The following is a 16649-nucleotide window of genomic DNA, read 5'->3' on the forward strand; positions in this document are numbered from 1 at the left end:
GTGTCTTTCAAAAATACCAGACCTTAAATTAAACCAAATATATTTAAAATAGATACCTGACAGGTTCTACTGAACTTGCCGCAATAATTGGAGCAAGTTCACATTCTTTTTTAAACAGAAGGTTAGTATGTTATTTCATAAAAAATAGAAACTCGGAAAAAAGTGCATCCGTTTTACTTAGGTCTTAGGAAAGACTATATCCTTTTGTTCATAGTTGCTTTCTGCCCTATTCATTGAAAAAATTCCCATCCTGAGCACTGATGAATAACGTACACAGCTTTGTAAAAAGAATTCTCTCCTTGCTACAGGCTGTTTCAGACTGATATTTCAGCTTGATTTTGCCACTGTTTAGCAAGGAAGACTTTCAGATTTATTAAAAATAGTTTATAAAAATGACACATTAATCACACCTCCAGTCTGATGTAAATTTTGATCTTCTGAAATTCAGAGGAAAACGAACTTTAAGTGATTTAAAAAGAAAAAAGAAAGCACCTATTCTATTGAAAACTTCTCATTCTCAACAAACAAAAGTGACAGTGCTAGCCTGGATCTTCTGTGGCTGACTATAACACCTAGAACAATGCGATGAATTCTGTGAGAGAAGGCACTCAGGTCAGCATGTTTCCAGTCTACACCCAGTTTGATAATTAAAAAAAGGTTCATTTTGAAATCTCATCTGTGCTCATGAAGGAAATTCAAGTTGGTCTACCTCCCAGGCACAAATCTAACAAATCAGTTGTTTTAAAAAGAAAACCATAGATCACGATGGACTATTGTAGTATGTCATGTCTAGGGTTCACACCCTGGCCAGAATTGCTACTGATGCACACCCTTCTTTCTTGCAATAAATGCATAAACTACTCACTCTCCCCTTTTCAGTTTAAGTAATGTTCTTCAAAAAGCTCTCACAACTTTCACTGGGACACAGGCAGGCTTTAAGACCAGCTACAAGTACATTCTCCAAATTCTCCTAGTGCCTTTGTTCCACACTCCAATTTTATAGCTGTCCCCACCTTGTCGAAACTGGGCATGTATAGAGCTCCACTCATTGCAATAAGCCGGCAGTATCTTCCTCCATCCTTTTATAGCTACCTGCCTGCAGACACCCCAGCACCCTTGCCATGCACAGAGCAGAATTGCGAGCAAAAGACTTTGTGGCACGCAGTCCCAGCACTCTCCAGGATATTACCCTTCTATTGTTTCTCAGCCTTCTTTTTGTATTTTCTCTCCTTTCTTCTCAGATTTCCTCTTGTCCCCACAGCTATACTCATCACATATTGTCTAAAGCTATAAACAAAGATGAAAGCGTCAGGCAAACACACTGTCACATATAAAAACAATCTTTTATTTTCACATCAAAATAGCTTCTAGTTTAACTACTTCTTTGAAAAGGTAATGAGTTTAAAATGTCCTTTGCTTAGCCTCTTAGATATAGCTCAAGTCTGAATGTTTTTGCTTTTACAGACATTTTCATGGTACACACAAAAGAGTTTTCTCTCTTAATCCTCGCCTGAGAAAAGTATGAGAATCTGATGATAGGGTAAGGAATGCAAAGTCCACTGTGAGTAATGGCAAGGACTGAAATAGATGTATGGATGCCTAAAGTTTGGCTTAGTAAATGCACATTGAAGCCAGGATTGTGGTTAAGTATGACAAGTGCTGAGGCCCGCTAAAGCTTTAAGTAAAAACGAGGTCTATTTGGAATTCAGCTCACATTACTCGGTTATTTCATTAACTGTGCAATTTTGACACACCCATTGTAGGTAACGTATAAAAAGAGGTCTAACCTTTTTGCTGAAATGCAGGATGAATTGAGCTAACAAAGTGCAAAATATATGAAAGGCAATGCATAAACATTGGTTAAATCTCCAAATTCTCCTACCAGGCAAGCATAGATTAAAGTCATCACTGTTCATAGCGATGACTGATTCAGTATTGCATTTCAGAAGATATTATACTAATTAATTACAGGTGACAAAATCTATCTCATAATGATCCTATCACCAATATTAATAATTTACAGTATAAAAATTTACATCTGTTACCAGAAGTATTTCTCCAGCTCTTTAATTAAACCAATCCTGGGTGACGCAGGGCACACGTCTTCATTGTGTGATTTGACCTTTGTATCAAATTCCTATCAAAATTCCCCAGTAAATTTGCTGTTTTGACATGAGGTACAGAAGCATGTTCGGGTTGTGTAACTCTGTTGTCTCAAGAACTGTGAAAAAAATAATGTATCTCATGTTTTCTTGAAAGAACACGCCCTTTATAACACATTCCGTCTTTGATATACTGATAGCACACATGGTCATAGAGATTAATTTCTAACTTTAGGACATGCTAATTCCACAAGGATTAGTCAAACCAAAAGGGTTCACATTTGCAAGTGAGCGCTCTCAAACAAGCTTTGCACCATCTCAGTCTGATACATTGATGTATCATCTACAAGTCAGGTGATAACATTTTTGAACCCCAGAATTGATTCAAGTTTGTTGCAAAGCTTTGAAACCTGAAATCAAATAATCTCCAGGAATTAAAAAAAAAAAAAAGTTAAAATAATTGCTCTCATTAATGACCATCACGGAGTTTTTAATTGGAAACACCTTCAGCAACAACTACTGGCTACACTATCTATATGGAAAATAGAAGCCAAATATTGTAACACTTCAGGTCCCGTTAAAAATTTAGTTTGTCATAAACTGCTTGTCAGATGAACCTTGGTTTTGACACAAAAAATATCTGCTTTCCCTAAAAAACCCCAAATTTCAGAAAAACTGCCAAAGTAAAAATGTTCCACTCGGAAAACTAAAAACATTTTCACTGCAATCAAAATTATCTACGGAAAAAGAAGCAAATTTGCTTTTTAACCACACATACTAGTAACACAGAAAAGAACACCAAGGTTAATTCTAAAAGCATATGCAGGTAAGCTAATTTTGCACTTTTGAACATCTCACCTGCTTCCTTAAATACAGCCCCCATGGTCTCAAATACTCATTCTATTATTCCTGACCATCAAGCAGGTGCTATGGTGAATTTTCAATGCATTCATTTTCTGCCATGATTTTATGTTGGAGATTTTTTGACAAACTGTTTTCTTCTCACCAAGCTATGCCTCACAAGATAAGCTCTCTAGCATTCCAGCAGGTAAAATTTGATCCTACCCTAGTAACACCAAGAAATGCCACTATTTTAAAGGTAACTAAGCTTTGATTTGTGGCTTCCTAGCAAAACAAACAGTTCTTCTAGCCATAGGTCCAAAAAACAATGCAGTTGTAATTTTTAGGAAAACCTGTGATTCTCAATTCATACATACTCCTGACCATAATATCTGAACCTCAAACAGTAAAAGTTCTGTTATTTACTTCAGGCAATAAAAAAGCAGCCTCAGAATAGACAATTTTTTATTATTATTATTATTAATAGGCAATTCTGTATTCATTGTTACTACTAATATTAAAACCTGATTTTTTAAACATTGGGAAGCACGTTCACAATTTACTTTCACTGTGCTCATTGAACTTCATTACACATCCAACACGACCTGAGGACAAGACCTCCTCTTACTGCATTTCAAAATGTATTCTATTACTACAGTGTAGTATATAATATTGTGCAATATTCATGTAATATAGAGGTATATAAGAGCGTGTGTTGCATTACACAGTACCACAAAATTTTCTGTACAGAGACTTCTGAATTTGAGGTATATAGACAAATGCATCCAAGTAAATTCTAAGGCTGAGATTTTGCAATAAGATCATCTGATGTAAATTAACGTTATTAATATCTACTACCTCTCACAGAGTTACTCATAATGATATCTTACCTGAGCTGCAGAATACTAAAGAAACTTCTTTGCCATAGCATCCGCAGAATGACAATATGATGTGTATTGTGCCTCTCAAGAGTCCATAAGCTGTGGCTACCTAGCTTCAGTCTTGACTGGCCTGAGATCACTTCCAGTCGAAGATACTGTACAAATTGAGTTGTATGACATCTCAAAGCACAAGTTGATGCCAGAAGAAAATTTGTATTTTCAAACAAAGTTTTGACCTTAACTGAAGTAGTTTAAACTGTTTTCCTACTATTTTTAAGGACTTAGTTTTTATGAAGGTTGCGATTAATGTTTGATACATGCAACTAGCACATCATGCAGTAAAACAAGAGAAAAGACGACAGAATGATGGTTTAATGAAAACAAAAAATAGGAGATCTTTAGCCAGGCAACCATGTCATGTTGTATTTATCTTCTGAAGAATATAATTCCTTCACATCCAAAGCAACAAACATAAAAAAAAGAAAATAAACAGGCAACATTGTTCTATTCTCCCTCCTACCCACCGCCCTACCCATCCAGTAGACTGCATTACATCAGATAATATAGTCTGACCACCACCTAGCACCAACCTGCTTCCAGATGCAGTATCATCATTTTGGATTAATTTTTACCTATTGTATATTCCAACTCCTCCACCCTCACCCATGTTCAACACAGATACTCAGATCTAGAGCCCTCGCTTTTGAAGGTCATTTGAGAATCCATGCTTGCCCTAGAACAAAGGAGAAGTCTTTCCGACTCATCTGTGTACCTTCGTGCCCAGAGCTGCTCTCCTGCATTCACTGTTCGAGGCTTCAGAGATAGTGTTTCAAATTTCACATAGGTCTCTTTTGCAAGGTCAGCTTCCTTTGCAGTTTTTGGTTTCACGTGAAGTTTTAAAACTTTGTAGAGTAAGAAAAATATCAAAGGTAAAACAACCACACATGCTGCACTGCTGGCCAATATCAGAATAGAAAACTGAGAGCTGCTTTCATCATTTAACCTATCAGTGGAGAAAATAATGCACTGCTCTTTTGTAGGTGGCAATCCTTTGGGTGAGACACATGCCATATATTGAGTACTAGGTTGCAAACCATCAATTGTGACTTTGTTTTTGCTAGAATCAGTGCTCAGAGGCAACATATCTTTCTCACCATACTTTGAGTATAACACAGTCACTGCAGAGTTGCTTGTCGCATTGACAGTTTTCCAAGTTAAGGTCACTCTTTCATCAGTTTCACTGATCACTCTTAGGTTCTTTACAGTAACATTTTGCTCAGCCATATCTGCTGTATTCAATGAAGTCTCCTCACCTTTCTTGCTTGTCTCCTCAGTCTGCTTTGTCTCCTCACCTTTCTTGCTTAGCTCCCCAGTCTGCTTTTTGCTTCCATTTGTCACTGCCTTTGAATTTTTCTTTCCATCGAACATGGGCCTGGATTGTTTCTTGTCAGTAAACCTGACGCTCGTTGATCTGTCAGTGCTAACCAGTGCTGTCGTGGTTGGTGTGGTGGGAAGAGGTGTGGTTGTCCTCGTCCTCTCACGTTCCTGCTTGGATTCCTCCCGAGTGGTATTCTGTCTCTCCGCCTCTTGCTTCCTTCCATACTTCTGTGGTGACACAGTAGTAGTAACTACACCAACGACTGTGACAGTAACAGCAGAAAAGTTCGTGGCTTTACATCTGTATTGTCCTGCGTCTTTGTATGAAATCCCTGTCAAGCTTATTATGGACCATCTCACACCCTCTCCAGGTGTTTCTTGAATTACTACAGGAAGATGCAAAGAATAAAACATTATAAAAGGGACCTAAGAGAAACTAAACATTATTAGACTACTTTTTCCATTATTTCTGCCAGAAGGAGTCACGTGTTAAACTTTAAACAAAAACAAAAACCAATCCCCCCCCCCAAACTATGGAACTCCCTGCTGTATTATATTATTGCAGAAAAGTCCTCAGCTTGGTTCAAAATGGAATTGAATGTCTGGAGGAATTACAATATAATTCACAGTTTCACTAAGTAAAAAAAAACCACATAAAGATAAATCAAATGTCTTAAAGCTGCTAAGTGACTAGGAAATACAAGTCTCACTGACTTCAAGTGACACTGAACACACTAGCCATTTAAAACATTTTTGGAAATTACCTTTGTCTTAAGATATTTCAGTACTTTGGACTATTACCTTCTTCAGTCCTATGTTTTAAGATAACTGCTACCTACTTGGCATTAGCAAGAAATATTTTTTTTATTTCTTATAATTCTTCCCGGTGAGGGTGGTGAGGCCGTGGCAGAGGTTGCCCAGAGAAGCTGTGGCTGCCCCATCCCTGGAAGTGTTCAAGGCCAGGTTGGATGGGGCTGTGAGCAACCTGGTCTGGTGGAAGGTGTCCCTGCCCAGGACAGGGGGGTTGGAACTAGATCATCTTTAAGGTTCCTTCCTAACCAGACCATTCTATAATTCTATGATATTTAAGTTACTGCATAAATATCTATCATAGCAGCTAGAATGATATCAGACAATCACAGCCTCTTTAGCACTCAAGATGGGTGTTGCAAATAAACAACAAACATTTGCAAATAACATAGAAAATATGATTTTGGAAAGTCCTGAGTTTACAACACTGAGATTTAAGTGGCTCAGTTACGGCCTCACTAGATTTTTTTTAACATGAGTATTTTGAACCAAAATGGAGATTCCAGTAACAAATTCTCTTTTCTGCTTTTCAGCCTCTGAGCTAGGGCTCAACTATCCCAACCTCCATTTTCCTTTATCCTTCCCCACTTCATCCATTTCCCCCCTCCATGCACATTGTTCTTATTACAGACCACATCCAGAATCAGAACAGTCTGTTGGATCTGTTTAGACCAAGACCTAGGCAAAGAATTCCATAACAGCTGTTACACGGATACAATTGCCAGCCTGGTGCAATACTTGGTCCATTGTTACTCATTATAATGATCTCAAAGCACAAGCAACCCAAGAATTTCAGGCTCTCCCACTTCCTATAAAAGAGCAATTATACCTGTATAGTTCACTGGTATATTGTCTGACCTAGTCCAAGTAAGCTGCGGTGTTGGGTACCCAGTCGCATCGCAGCGTAGCAGAACGTTGCTTCCCAGCGGGGAAGTGATTTTTGTCGCTGATGTCATCACAGATGGTTTAAGACACTGCTCTAACTCAGCTCTCTGGAACAAGATTCCTGCCAGGCTCTCAGGTCCACTACATGAAACCAATGGATCAAGAAGTACAACTGAGTTGTCCACAATTTTGGAAAATTCAATAAGCTTTGAAATGCGACAGTCACAAAACCATGGGTTGTCCTGCAAACCTGAAGCAGGGAGGGAAGAGAAGAAAGAAAAAAAAAAAATGTTGTCAGGCAATATATGGTATTGTGATTACAGTATGACGCATGACTACCACCAAGGACCGATCAAGGAGAACTGTGGACATATTCTGAGTTAATTTTTTCTCTTTCAATTTGTCTTTTTTGTTCAGCTGATTGGTGGGGGAGTTTTTGCAGAGGTGAGAAAGAACAGTATGAACGTTTATTAAGCTAAACTTTTTCTTCACAGAAGTTTACAGGAGCACAGTAATACAGCAGCACTACCTTTGCTTAACTTTGCTATTTATCTAGGAAAAAACACTTTGAAAAGATGTCTTAAGACTGATGATACATTTTCACCTGCCTGTGCCTTCTGGAAAGACAGCTTCTCAGGGCTATTGCATCCTGTCACCCTCCTCTGCTTAGTCCTTTGGGCCCTTACAGTTCGATCTTCTCAGACCCTTTTTTCAATACTTGCAGAGAACATAATGATTGAAGGGTTTAGAGCTTACACCAACATCCCTGCCCCTTGAAAAAAGGATAAAGGCTAAGGAGAAAAAGCTTTAGGCCAAGAAAATTCTTATCTGGCTCTGAACTATATCAATATTCTTAGAAATCAGGCTTCAATTTAGGACAAGCTCTGAAATACATTCCAAAAGAATAACAGAAGAGTAGAAAATGGGAAGGACCCTGAAAAAACCTGATGACTACAATATTTTTACAAGAACACTATCTCTCCTCTTCTGTTAGAGACTGTAACATTTGCTTCTTGATTCCAAAGTCTTCGAATGAGAGGCTTCTCCCTCTTGGTGAACTTACTGTGGTGAAAGAGAGTAGCCATTTCTGAGGAATACAAGTCTAAATCAGCTGGTATTGATTACTCCGCTATGTTGACCGTCATACAGCAACAGCAGCTTCAGCAGGTAAAACATCACCAGCATATCACTCACGAGTTCAAGTATTTTCTCACTTGTACTTTTGGACGTACCTTTTTCTTTTTTTTTTTGTTGGAGTATTAGCAATAAACAGAATTTACAGTCTGAAACGAGGGATGGTATGCAAGAACCCCTCACTACTGAATTCACTGATTAGGGCAACAGACAAGTCATATTAATTAAACCAAAATTAAAAGAAAAAAAATCTGAAACACCTGCTAATATTATTCAGTGTGTATTTTTAGGAATTATCAAAACAGCTAAAGGAAAAATTCTGCTTTTTGTTCTGGAAGAAACCTGTAGACGAAAGAATACACGAATAATTAACTACTGGTTCCTTTTATCGCCTGACCAAGATTAGGTTATTTTAAGCACAATGGTAGTGATTGGTTAAAACTGTGGTAAACCCCAATTAATCCCCACTCTTTAAAACAAGACTTGACCTGAAGAGATTCCATGACTTTGACATCACAATCCAATTTCACCCCTTCCAGGCACAAGAGATTTTACATCTATTCACTACTTATTGCCTGCTGAAACAGAGAAGGAGAAATCAAGGAAACTGTATCAGTAACTGCTTTTCTTTAAAAAAAAAAAAAAAAAAATCTCCAAAACAGAATTTTTTTTCCTGTGAACTTCACACATATATTCACAAGCAAAGGAGATACCATCCAAATGTTTTCCGTATGTCTAGGTACATAAACTGTTTGTGATCGCAAAAATTCTGCTCAATCAAGCACATGTACGTAAGTATTTGTGCTCATCTTTTAAATTAGGGAAGCTTCAGTTTGTAGTTAGAGACAGGTAGAGACAATATTCCTGTTTGGTTGGGGGTTTTTTCCATTCCCACTTGCTTACAAGGGGTCAATTTTCCTCACTATGTTAAGAAAGAAACTATATGAGCATTTGAAAATTAAATTCCCCTAAGGTATAAGATCCCCTTGAAACAAGGACTCAACTGCCAGATTTCCCTCATGACAAATGCTGCTAAAATGCGTGTGAACTCCCAGCATGGTGTCTGTGCGAGCAAGAGGACAGAAGCATGGGGCAGCTGTGGTACAAGCAGGCAGCAGAGCAGAAAGTCTGGGTCCAGAGCATTAATTAGGAGAGATCTGCAGCATCAATAGGGCTCCCATCCCACATACCAGGCAGCAGATTCTCCCTTACATTGAATGCTACCAAAAATATTTCTTCTGTGACTTTTCTGCATCCTACAAGCTTTACTGCAGGAAAGGATGGGTTTTATTATTGTTTCTAATACTACTAGCAGTGCTCAAAGGCCTCTCAAATAGAATAGAATCATTTAGGTTGGAAAAGACCTGTAAGATCACTGAGTCCAACCACTAACCTAACAGTGCCAAGCCCACCACTAAACCACATCCCTAAGCACCACGCCTACACGTCTTTTAAATACCTCCAGGGATGGGGACTCCACCACTTCCCTGGACAGCCTGTGCCAGTGCCTGACAACCCTTTCAGAGAAGAAATTCTTCCTAATATGTAAATACATGGCACTCATACTCTCCCAGTGTCCCAGAGATGACCCAAAGTTCTTACAATAAGTATCAGAAATTGACAAAACAGAAGGAGTGATGAAGCAAAGATGGACAGTCCTTAGGCTGGATGGTTATTTAGTCCAGTCTTGGACACAAGTTTGACCATCTCAGATCATTCTGAAGGCCTGGTTTCAGCTTCAGAAGCAAGCTGTAGTCCCAGAAGACTCTGTACTTCTGTGCTTTAGTGCAAAGAAAGAGTTATTTCAGTTATTCACCTCATCTCCCCCATCCATCATGCTTCTCAGTTGAACTGGGTAAAGAAGCAGGACTTATATAAATAGATACAACATATACAGCTACAGGAGTTCCTCCCTTGCCTCCATGGCTCATCCCTTCTACTTATCTGTGTCTTGCCAATATCTGATAGTATTCACGTTATTTTTAGTAAACTTGCACAGCCATTGTAAGTCACCAAGTCATGCGAATTCCCAAAATGAAAAGATGAAAGCACTAATGAGTTGCAAGCAAGGATAAAACAATGAATTTGATTATACTTCGGTTAGCTCTCGAAAAGAACAGAAACAGGAATGTAAACCTAGTTTCCAAATTACAAAGGGCATTCCAAAATTTAACAGCTTGTGTTTACAAGATGGTAAAAGTGAGAACAAACACACGAAACGATAAAGAAAACGTTAAAAAAAAAAGTTTTAAAAAATTAAGAAACTGGAAAAAATGGGGAGCTTTAAGAAAGCAATGAGATGGAATCCCCTCAGGAAAATAATTTCCTAAGACTAGAAAATAAAAATAATGATAAAATAATGATAAAATAATGACGTGTATCTGATGGAACACCAAGTCCTTATAAATGCTGGATTCTTTTGTAGAAATATTAAGGCAGCTTGTTGACCTGAGAAAGAAATACTAACCAAGGCAAAACAAATGCTGATAAATATTTATGCATTATAATATACCATTGCAGTGTATTTTAACATTAAATATGGATTATAAATTGCTCCAAAACCCTTTCTTTACTCTAGATTTACCATATTTTAAATTTACTCTCACACATTTTTATGTATGCTTGCATGTACAATGGCAAATATATGTATATGTGTATCTGTGCATGCACATTTTTGCAGTCCTCTCAGTAAGCAGGGTTTCCCCATGCCATGTCAATATGGACTTTAGCATTTGAAATAGCTACGAGCAAAATTTCCTTTGTAAATCAGTAACCAGTCTCAGACCATAACTTGTATAATATACTGCTTTGCAGTTGCTGTAAAATGGCAGTGTATGAAATATTCAAGTTTTGGGCAGATGGAAATATTTACCACAGCTTGAGCCAACCTACCCAAGGCTCTCTTCCAACTGAAGCTACAAAATTTTTGATCCATGGTTCTAAGCAGTAAAGCCCACTTCCTGCACTGTGTCCCAATGTTTCCTATACACAGTAATTGCTAGGCAGTAGTTTCAGGAAAAGCGGCACGTACCCAATAGCCTAGCATAACAGCTGGGAGCCTGATGGACCTGCAGCATTTCAAATTTTTGGCACCTCTATGTGCAACAGAGGCAAGATCTCATCTAACTGCCACTCTACCAAATACTGGATTCCTCTGTTTCTCTCAGTGACTCACTAGATGTAATTTTCCATATGGAAAATGCTATTGCCATCATTCATGCCAGAAATTTCAATCTCTGTACAGCAGCCAATGCTGAAACTTAACTGTGATTTGGATGAAAGTATTAGGCTATAGCTCCAGAGGTAATCAAGAGAGGGCCAGATGAATTCACACACTGGTCCCTCAATAATTGTCAGCTCGCTCCACAGCTTTGTTTTGAACTGTTCCAAAGCGCACTCTCCAAGACAAAGCCAGACGCGGCTCCAGGGATGGTTCGCAGTCCAGGGATTGCTCCCTGAAAGGCTTATGGATGAGACCACACCAAGGACGGCTTGCTCTATCCTGTTCTTGCCCCCAACATGAGCGCAGCAGGCTTTGCACCTCCAAACTATCCTGCGTGCCTATCAGCCCATCAGGTATACAACATACCCTTGCTATTTTATGTTACAAAAGCACGATTCTACAGGTTGCATTACAACTCTCACATACTTCAGCCAGTTTGAACTGAAAAAAAAACCACTCCCACCCACACAGTCACATTTTAGACTCACTGCAGCATCCCATATAGCCCACAGAAAACCAAGGGCTAAACCTTACAAAGTGTGGAACAGCCAGTTAGCTTTAAAGAGAGCTGGCCCTAAACTGTGTGGATGAGAGCCAGAGTGAGCCATTTGGCCGTAGGGTCAGGAATCATTCCCTGACCCTCTTTCATTTAGCATACTGTCCATGCAGGGCAACATCATACAGTGGGAGGTAATAAAACCCCCCAAACTCCTAAGTACAGAGATTATGAATTGGAATAAGGAGATGCTAACCTGCCAGTCTCCTGGCAAAAGTAGTCTGTGGCTCCTCCAAGAGTCCTTGAAGTAAACACGGGGAACCTGAACTTTCTCTTACATGTAACCTTCTTGATGCTCAGTCAAGACTCTGAAGATCAAATTGCCTCCTAGTGTTAAAAAATACATATGCACGCACATTTGAGTTTGGGGCTTATGCTGTTGTTGATCTTGTTAATTAAACACAAGGGACAATCTTATTTTGCCAGAACTAGGAGAGAAGCCAGTTCAAGCCATAATTGCTTACACTTCGTAGAATCTGACTGCTGTTTTCCTGATTAGACAAAACCAGCATTTATTTGGTCTGGGTTCCAGCTTCTAGCAGAGCTCTGGCTGCAGTTCCCATTCCATGTAGGCACATAGGTCAGGCTGAATGCTCGCACAGCTGGAGCAAAGAGGACACTCTTGAGCATCAAAGCATGCAATTGTGGGCATCACACTTCAAGAGAAACCTGTTTTTTGAAAACCCAAAGGAGTCCAAAAGGAACTAGTAACTATGCTAGAAAATGAAAAAAACCCCACCACCTCACATCCTATAAGCAACTGGTGAAAGAAATGGTGTTAAAGTGGCAAACAGGGAATGAAAATGTTTGAAAGGTTACTGTAAAAGATGGTAATTAGTTTTTCTGTATGTCCATCTCATGTAGGACAAGAGGTAATGAGCTTAGTTTGCAGTAAGGGAGATTGAGGTTGGATATTAAGATAAACTTTCTCACTATGCTGATAGACAAGCACTGGAGGAGGTTACTAGAGAAGGTCCCAGAATGGTCTGGCTGCAGGCTTTAAGAACAGCACTGACTTAACCAGAATGGTTCAGTTCATCTGGATCTGCATCCCAGCAGGCTAGAGGCCTTTTCAAAATCCTTCTTGACCACATACCTCTGTGATCCTTATCTCCACCTCAGAGGAGGAGGAGAGTATCTATGGGATACATTTCTCCTCCCTCAGGCTCCAGCAATCCCAGTAGAGACAGGAGGGGTGTCAGAGAGGAAGCAATGCCACAGAGCACATCTTCCTCCTGTCATTCCAAGCCGACATCTCCTATGGCTGGAGTGTTAGAGACATCTCAACTCCTAGGTCATCTTTCTAGCCTGATAGTTTCTATCAGCCCTTCATTCCTGAAAAACAAATGCTTTATAGCAGTCCATCAACAGCAACCTAAGGATGAGCAGTGAGTGTGAGTGGCATAACTACAACTTCACAAGCTCCAGTAACACAGATAAAAAAACTACACTTAGTGGAGACTAATCTTGTCAAAATAACCCATGACATAAAGACGACTGCACTTTCTACTCTCCAGAGGAATGGGATGTTTTCTTACTCACTATAGAGTTTCTTATATAGCAAGCACTGTCTGTCTGCATTGGGATATACCCATCAGGCAGCTATGATGTCAATAAAAGAAAATTCAGTTGATTATTCACAGCTTACCTAAGGTAGATTCACTCAACACAACACAATGAAAACACTACCTGGCATTTTGCATTCTCAAATCCAAATCTATGACTGCACAGAGCCTCCCTTAGCACGTAACATTAAAAAAAAAAAAAAAGCAGCAAGGCGCTGTTTGAACCCAGCGTGTGTTCCCTTCTGGAGATCTGTGTTCAAACCCAGCTGTAGTTCATAAATGAAAATGATCCAAAGGTCACATCCTAAGTCTCTAGAAAGCCCAATGCTGGCACCAGAGGGTTTGCCAGGACTAGAGGAAGCTGGCAAAGTGCCTGCACCAACAAAGCCTGCAGATGATTGCCAGAGGGAAGGAGAGAAGAGTGTGTGCGGTTTTGGTGTTTGATTTTTGGTTTGTTTTTTTGTTTGTTTCTTTCTTTCGTTTAAGTGGTGAGGGCTATGTAAGACAAGGAAACCAAATGACCTCTGGGACTCCCACATGAGATCATCAGGAGGATTAGGTCTAGCACAGTCAGCTTCTGCTTTACTGTCTCCTGTAGTCTTCAGTGTGTGGACAGGGAAAGGGGTCCTGAGCGGGACTTACTCTCACAGCTTTTTCTTTTTTTTTTTAATCCTGAATAAACACAGATGCTATTAATGCTGCAAACCTACAGTTACCATTCATGTGAGGAACTTGTTCAGCCTGTTTGCGTTTATTAAGCTAGAACTACTGCAGTAGAGAGAGCCAGCTGGATTTCCTCCCTTCCACAAGCTACCCTACACTACAAAAACATCAAAACATGCACTTATACATAAAGAGCGACCAAAGAGAATGCTATTGATAGAGCCGCCCCAGACACGTTCTAAGGCTGCAGAAGAGAAATGGATTACCTGCAAGACTAGGAAGTGGAAAGAAAGTGTAAGATAAAGCACTAAATCACAAACGGAACTGATGTGATAGTATATTAGAGATGGAATAAAATAATGAAAAAAATCAGAGCCTGGCCAAACTATTTTTAAATACTATAAAAAGTACTGTGAAGTTGTAGGGATCAGATTTCTGTTCTCTCTCTCATATTCAACATGTAAACTGGGAAAGACTTCACGATAATCAGTCAGCTTTAGAGCAATGCAAGGTCAATGGGAATCCTGGGGAGAGCAGAGCTGCCCTCTTTTAAGCCAGCAACACTATCTGCAGGATTGTGTCTCAGGACAGGCTTCATACGAGCATCAACTCTAGCTACTTGTTTGGCTTGTGAGTCACTGGAAAAAACAGTTGCAAACGGACGTGCTTGCAGATGCAACCATGTACAGTGATGAGGAGAATGTCATCAGAAACACAATTTTTGGAAGTCTTGCATTTATATGGATATGGAATGATCCATACGGCCTGTATTCCAGTAGACTGGAATCTCACAGATTTTACTTCAGTTTTATAACCTTGAGATAACAACATTCCTGGAGGCCACTATCTTCATTTTATAGTTTTCTGTCACCAACAGAAAATAAATAATCACAGAACAAACCAGAAGACTGACCTGGTTAAAACCCACTCTCCTGATTCCCAGGCTGGTCCCCTACCTGGTCTCACTTGCAACTTAACATTTAGGTACATTTTAATAAGGAATGAGACTGGCTGTTTAACATACCCAAAATGACTCTCTGGGTCGCCAGAATGTCTGTGTTCTTGGACAGGACAGCCTCTGAGAAGGGGGGCCAAATGTCCATCAAGTCTGACGGCAAGGTGGTTAGCTTATTGCTGGATATGTCCAGGTAGGTGAGGTTTCTCAGGTATCGGCCAGCATCAGCGGGAATGCTGGTCACTTTATTGTTGTGTAAATCAAGAGTCCGTAGGTTGGGCATCTCTGCCAGCGATTCCCAAGGGAAAGTCGAGAGCAGATTACCATCCAACCGTAGCTCATGCAGCTGTTTCAAATTATAGAAACTGCTGATATCAATGTTGGCTACACAGTTGTAAGTTACCCACAGGTATTTGAGATCCACTAGGTAGTAAAAGGCTTCAGTTGGAATCCTTCGTATGACAGTTTTCTCTATACGAAGTTTTACAGTATCCACAGGAACGTTCACAGGGATCTCATACATGTCAGGATCATTACAGAGCACAGACCTAGCATCAAAAAAAAAAATAATAAATAAACCACAACAAAACAAAACAGAAGAGAAAGAGACATCAGCATTTCTTTATCAGAAATTTGTATTTCAGACTTCAATGCAAATGCTATTTCTGCAACACTACTAGCAGAATAAAGAACATCAAATCAAGAACAGTCCTCTATGCTTTTAAAACTTGAAAAGACAAACGTAGAGTTTCTAAAGAGAAAAAGAATACAAAATAGCAATGATACTTTCACATGAAATCTAGATTTGCTTTATTCTAAAGCACGTAAGTACCATCCTCTGTCCATCATTCTATTGACAACTGAAAAATAGAAGCCATTGTATAAGGAATAATACATGCATGTATCTCAAGTGGGAACTGCACGCCATCTGTTTTGCTAAAATTCAGATTCCCCTCTCCTCAATAAGCCTATCTTTAATTTTCTCCCCTTTTCTCTCTATTCTTCCTCTATTTTACTTCCTCCTCATGCAGTTTTATACTAGATATGTTGTCACAATAAGTAGCAATGACAAAAAGCATCTCCCAAAATTGACATCTGCAGGAAAGTTCTATGATTTTCCTGCAGATTAAAAAAAGGAGAAACTACTGTATTTATTTAAACCAGAATCACCTTACAGTACACAACTAGCCTGTAGAAATAGAAAAGACATTACAATAGTAGCAAAATCATGGGAGCAGAAAGAAATTGTCTTCTGCAAAAACTGAAGATTTAGAGGAGCTATTTGCTAAGTACAAAGCCATAATCACCATCTGCTCCTATTCAGGAACACTGCTAGCCATACACCAGCAGTGTAAAATATGCCTTATTTCAACTATGCTAGAAGTAATTTGCAATGTATGAAAATGTTATTTCCAATTTCTTCAATAAATCGCCTTGTATAACAAATAATAAAATATATACCTTGTTCCGGTGCCATCGCTTCTGCCATGGTAAACGCAAGTGCATTGTGAAGGACAAAAACTACGTACTTCTTCAAAAAAGCTCATTAGGAGGTAGAAGTAAATAAACAGATACATGGCTTCCTCTCAGCAGAACGTATATGAAAAAATTTGAAAACTTTATTCCTAGGCACTCATGTGCAGTGTCCTACGAATGTG

At 39.2% G+C, this 16649-nt stretch overlaps 1 protein-coding gene across 1 annotated transcript; it reads right to left on the reverse strand.

The window, feature by feature from the left end:
- Nucleotides 1–4492: 4492 nt before the first annotated feature.
- Nucleotides 4493–16568, reverse strand: LRIT3 (leucine-rich repeat, immunoglobulin-like and transmembrane domains 3). Its single transcript, XM_009703761.1, has 5 exons — nucleotides 16453–16568; nucleotides 15061–15539; nucleotides 6840–7145; nucleotides 5176–5586; nucleotides 4493–5109 (listed from the first exon to the last, which is right to left on the reverse strand). Exons 1-5 carry the CDS (start codon nucleotides 16566–16568, stop codon nucleotides 4493–4495), a joined length of 1929 nt encoding a protein of 642 aa, XP_009702063.1.
- Between the last annotated feature and the right edge of the window lie 81 nt (nucleotides 16569–16649).

This window comes from Cariama cristata, unplaced genomic scaffold, assembly GCF_000690535.1.
Source record: "Cariama cristata isolate BGI_N322 unplaced genomic scaffold, ASM69053v1 scaffold2057, whole genome shotgun sequence".
NCBI lineage: Eukaryota > Metazoa > Chordata > Aves > Cariamiformes > Cariamidae > Cariama > Cariama cristata.

What these genes read in the sequence shown, in the direction of transcription:
- LRIT3 (XM_009703761.1), bottom strand. Translation starts at nt 16,568, where the DNA reads ATGTATCTGTTTATTTACTTCTACCTCCTAATGAGCTTTTTTGAAGAA. An exon ending in TATACCAGTGAACTATACAG is followed by an intron (nt 5,587 to 6,839) that starts GTATAATTGCTC and finishes ATCTTCCTGTAG; the next exon opens with TAATTCAAGAAACACCTGGA. An exon ending in TGGGGAGCTAAGCAAGAAAG is followed by an intron (nt 5,110 to 5,175) that starts GTGAGGAGACAA and finishes TGAATACAGCAG; the next exon opens with ATATGGCTGAGCAAAATGTT.